This window comes from Mastomys coucha, unplaced genomic scaffold, assembly GCF_008632895.1.
Source record: "Mastomys coucha isolate ucsf_1 unplaced genomic scaffold, UCSF_Mcou_1 pScaffold7, whole genome shotgun sequence".
Classification (NCBI taxonomy): domain Eukaryota; kingdom Metazoa; phylum Chordata; class Mammalia; order Rodentia; family Muridae; genus Mastomys; species Mastomys coucha.
The window spans coordinates 93,717,159-93,719,347 of NW_022196913.1; the positions used below are offsets into that span (position 1 = coordinate 93,717,159).

The following is a 2,189-nucleotide window of genomic DNA, read 5'->3' on the forward strand; positions in this document are numbered from 1 at the left end:
AATGACTTTATGGATAGACCATCTTAATACCTACACCATTTCTTAAATGAATGTAACCTGTTCTCTGATTTCATTTTCTTACTGTTAGAAATGGCTCTTTAGTGATACTCTTGGAACTTCTGGTAGCCCGTTTCAATAGAGCTAGCAATGTGAACACTGTCATTTCACCCTGAGGGCTCTGAGCCAAGGATGAGTAGTATTCGTTGGACTACATATTTATGGTCCTTATTGAAAGCATTACTTGCTGGAGGAAAGTTGTAGATTAAAACAAAAACATTATCATCTTCCCAGTTCTTTTATTGATGCCATACCTCAATGTTTCAAAATGATGTAGAGAGAAATAAGTAGAAATAATTAGGTCATTAAGTTAGTGCTAGCCCCCATGAATGTTATATTTCACCTCATGTCTTGAGTTATTACCAACATATGTGAATGAAATAAGGCTATGTATTTACAGTGTGACAAACTGCTTAAATAAAAATGCACAAAGTTTATGTACCCATGGTATTCATTATGAATCTCTCCCGGCACCTCATTGAGTACAATATTCATTTAGGACTCTCCCATTCCCTATAAGTTTTTCTAGCACAGGACTGTTTTGTCTTTTGTTTTCATTATTGTTTCAGAAAAGTCTATACAATATCTTGCTTACAGTGAAAATGATTGCACAGAGGAATGAGCTAAGTTTATTCCTCAGACTTTCTGTGTGTTTATTATATGTTAGTTGCTATGCTAAGTGATTCAGAGATGAGTTCTCCTGACTTTGAAGAATTGAAGGGTATGATAATACAGATAATGGAGTAGTAGGTGAGGCATGATCTATGAAGGGCATCTAGAGTGTTTTATGACTATGAGGCATTTGCGAGGAGGTATAAGGGGTTTCCAAGGTAAACTTTGCCCACAGAATTAAGGTTATTTTAGGTGTATCTGAGAAGGGGAAGAAATGATGGGAAGGGGATTTAGACAGCAGGTATGATCATTCTCTCCTTCAGAAACAAAATTAGTTTGAGTTTATTTTTAAATTTATTGACTGGAATATTATATTATAAATATATTGGTATCTTATCTCTGATGAAATCATTATAACTATGAACACACTTAAACTGTATCACCCATTTTGAATGATCATTATCTCTCTGAATCAGTTCCAGTTACAAATGTTTGATATCGTTTGCTCTACATCATGGGCCAGTAAAGACAGATGCTGTGAACTTCCCGGCCTGGTAAGAATTCTTTCACCTCTATCGAACAGTAAAATCTATCTTTTCTTTGCAAATGAGAGCCAGTTTTGCAATATTCATACCATAAGATATTCCTTTAGTGATGATAATTAAAGTCAGAAAGGTTTAATAAAGAGAGAGTAAAAGAAACTAATGAGTCCATCACGTATAATCCCACATGGCTTGAACTGTGTACCACAGATGCTATTGGCAGCATAATCCCACATGGTTTGGACTGTGTACCACAGATGCTGTTGACACACATTCCAGGTGCTTCCAAGCTTCCTGTTTTCCAAAGCTTCCCAGGTCAAAGGAAATACTTAAAAGACACATTTACAAATGTAGCTGTAAGCCTCTTGCTTATCCAAACAACTCAGTAGCCATAGCAAGCACTGAAAGGAAAAGACAGTAGTTTTGCTTGAGAAGTGTATGCCTGCTGAGTATGGCAGTGTTGCCCTATCTTGAGATCAGACCATGCCTGTTCCTCACTTCCTTTTACACACGGATTTGTCCTGTGTTCTTGCTTTTCATCATAACAACTACTGAAACCTAGGTTTGCAAAGATAGAACATCAAAAAGATTTGTCAAAATATGCTGTTGACACCATAGAGTGGTTTTGCTTGTGTGTTTTGTTTTGTGTGAGGGGTATCATGTCACCCACACTGAACTCAAACCAACTGTATAGCCCAGTGTCCTACCTAACTTTGACTGTCAATTTGACACAGCTTAGAGTCACCTGAGAGAAGAATCATCTACTTTAGCTTAGCCTGTGGGCATATTTATAGGACACTGTCTTGACTATTAAATTATGGGAGAACACTGCTCACTCCAGGCAGTACTATCCCCAGGACTTAATTGTTTAAGAAAATTTGATAAGCAGGAGCCTGTGAATGAGCCAGCGGACAGAGTTCTTGTGTGGCTTCTGAGTTAACTTCCTGCTCTGACTTCTTTTTTTTTTTTTTTTTTTTT

The 2,189-nt window shown here is 37.0% G+C and overlaps 1 protein-coding gene across 3 annotated transcripts in view; it reads left to right on the forward strand.

The window, feature by feature from the left end:
• Col14a1 (collagen type XIV alpha 1 chain) overlaps positions 1-2,189 on the forward strand; it is a 224,054-nt gene that overhangs the window by 165,642 nt on the left and 56,223 nt on the right. For all 3 annotated transcript variants that reach the window (XM_031359565.1, XM_031359566.1, XM_031359567.1), the window contains exon 35: positions 1,146-1,223. In XM_031359565.1, coding sequence (XP_031215425.1) covers positions 1,146-1,223 — 78 coding nt within the window. The remainder of the gene's footprint in view (positions 1-1,145; positions 1,224-2,189) is intronic.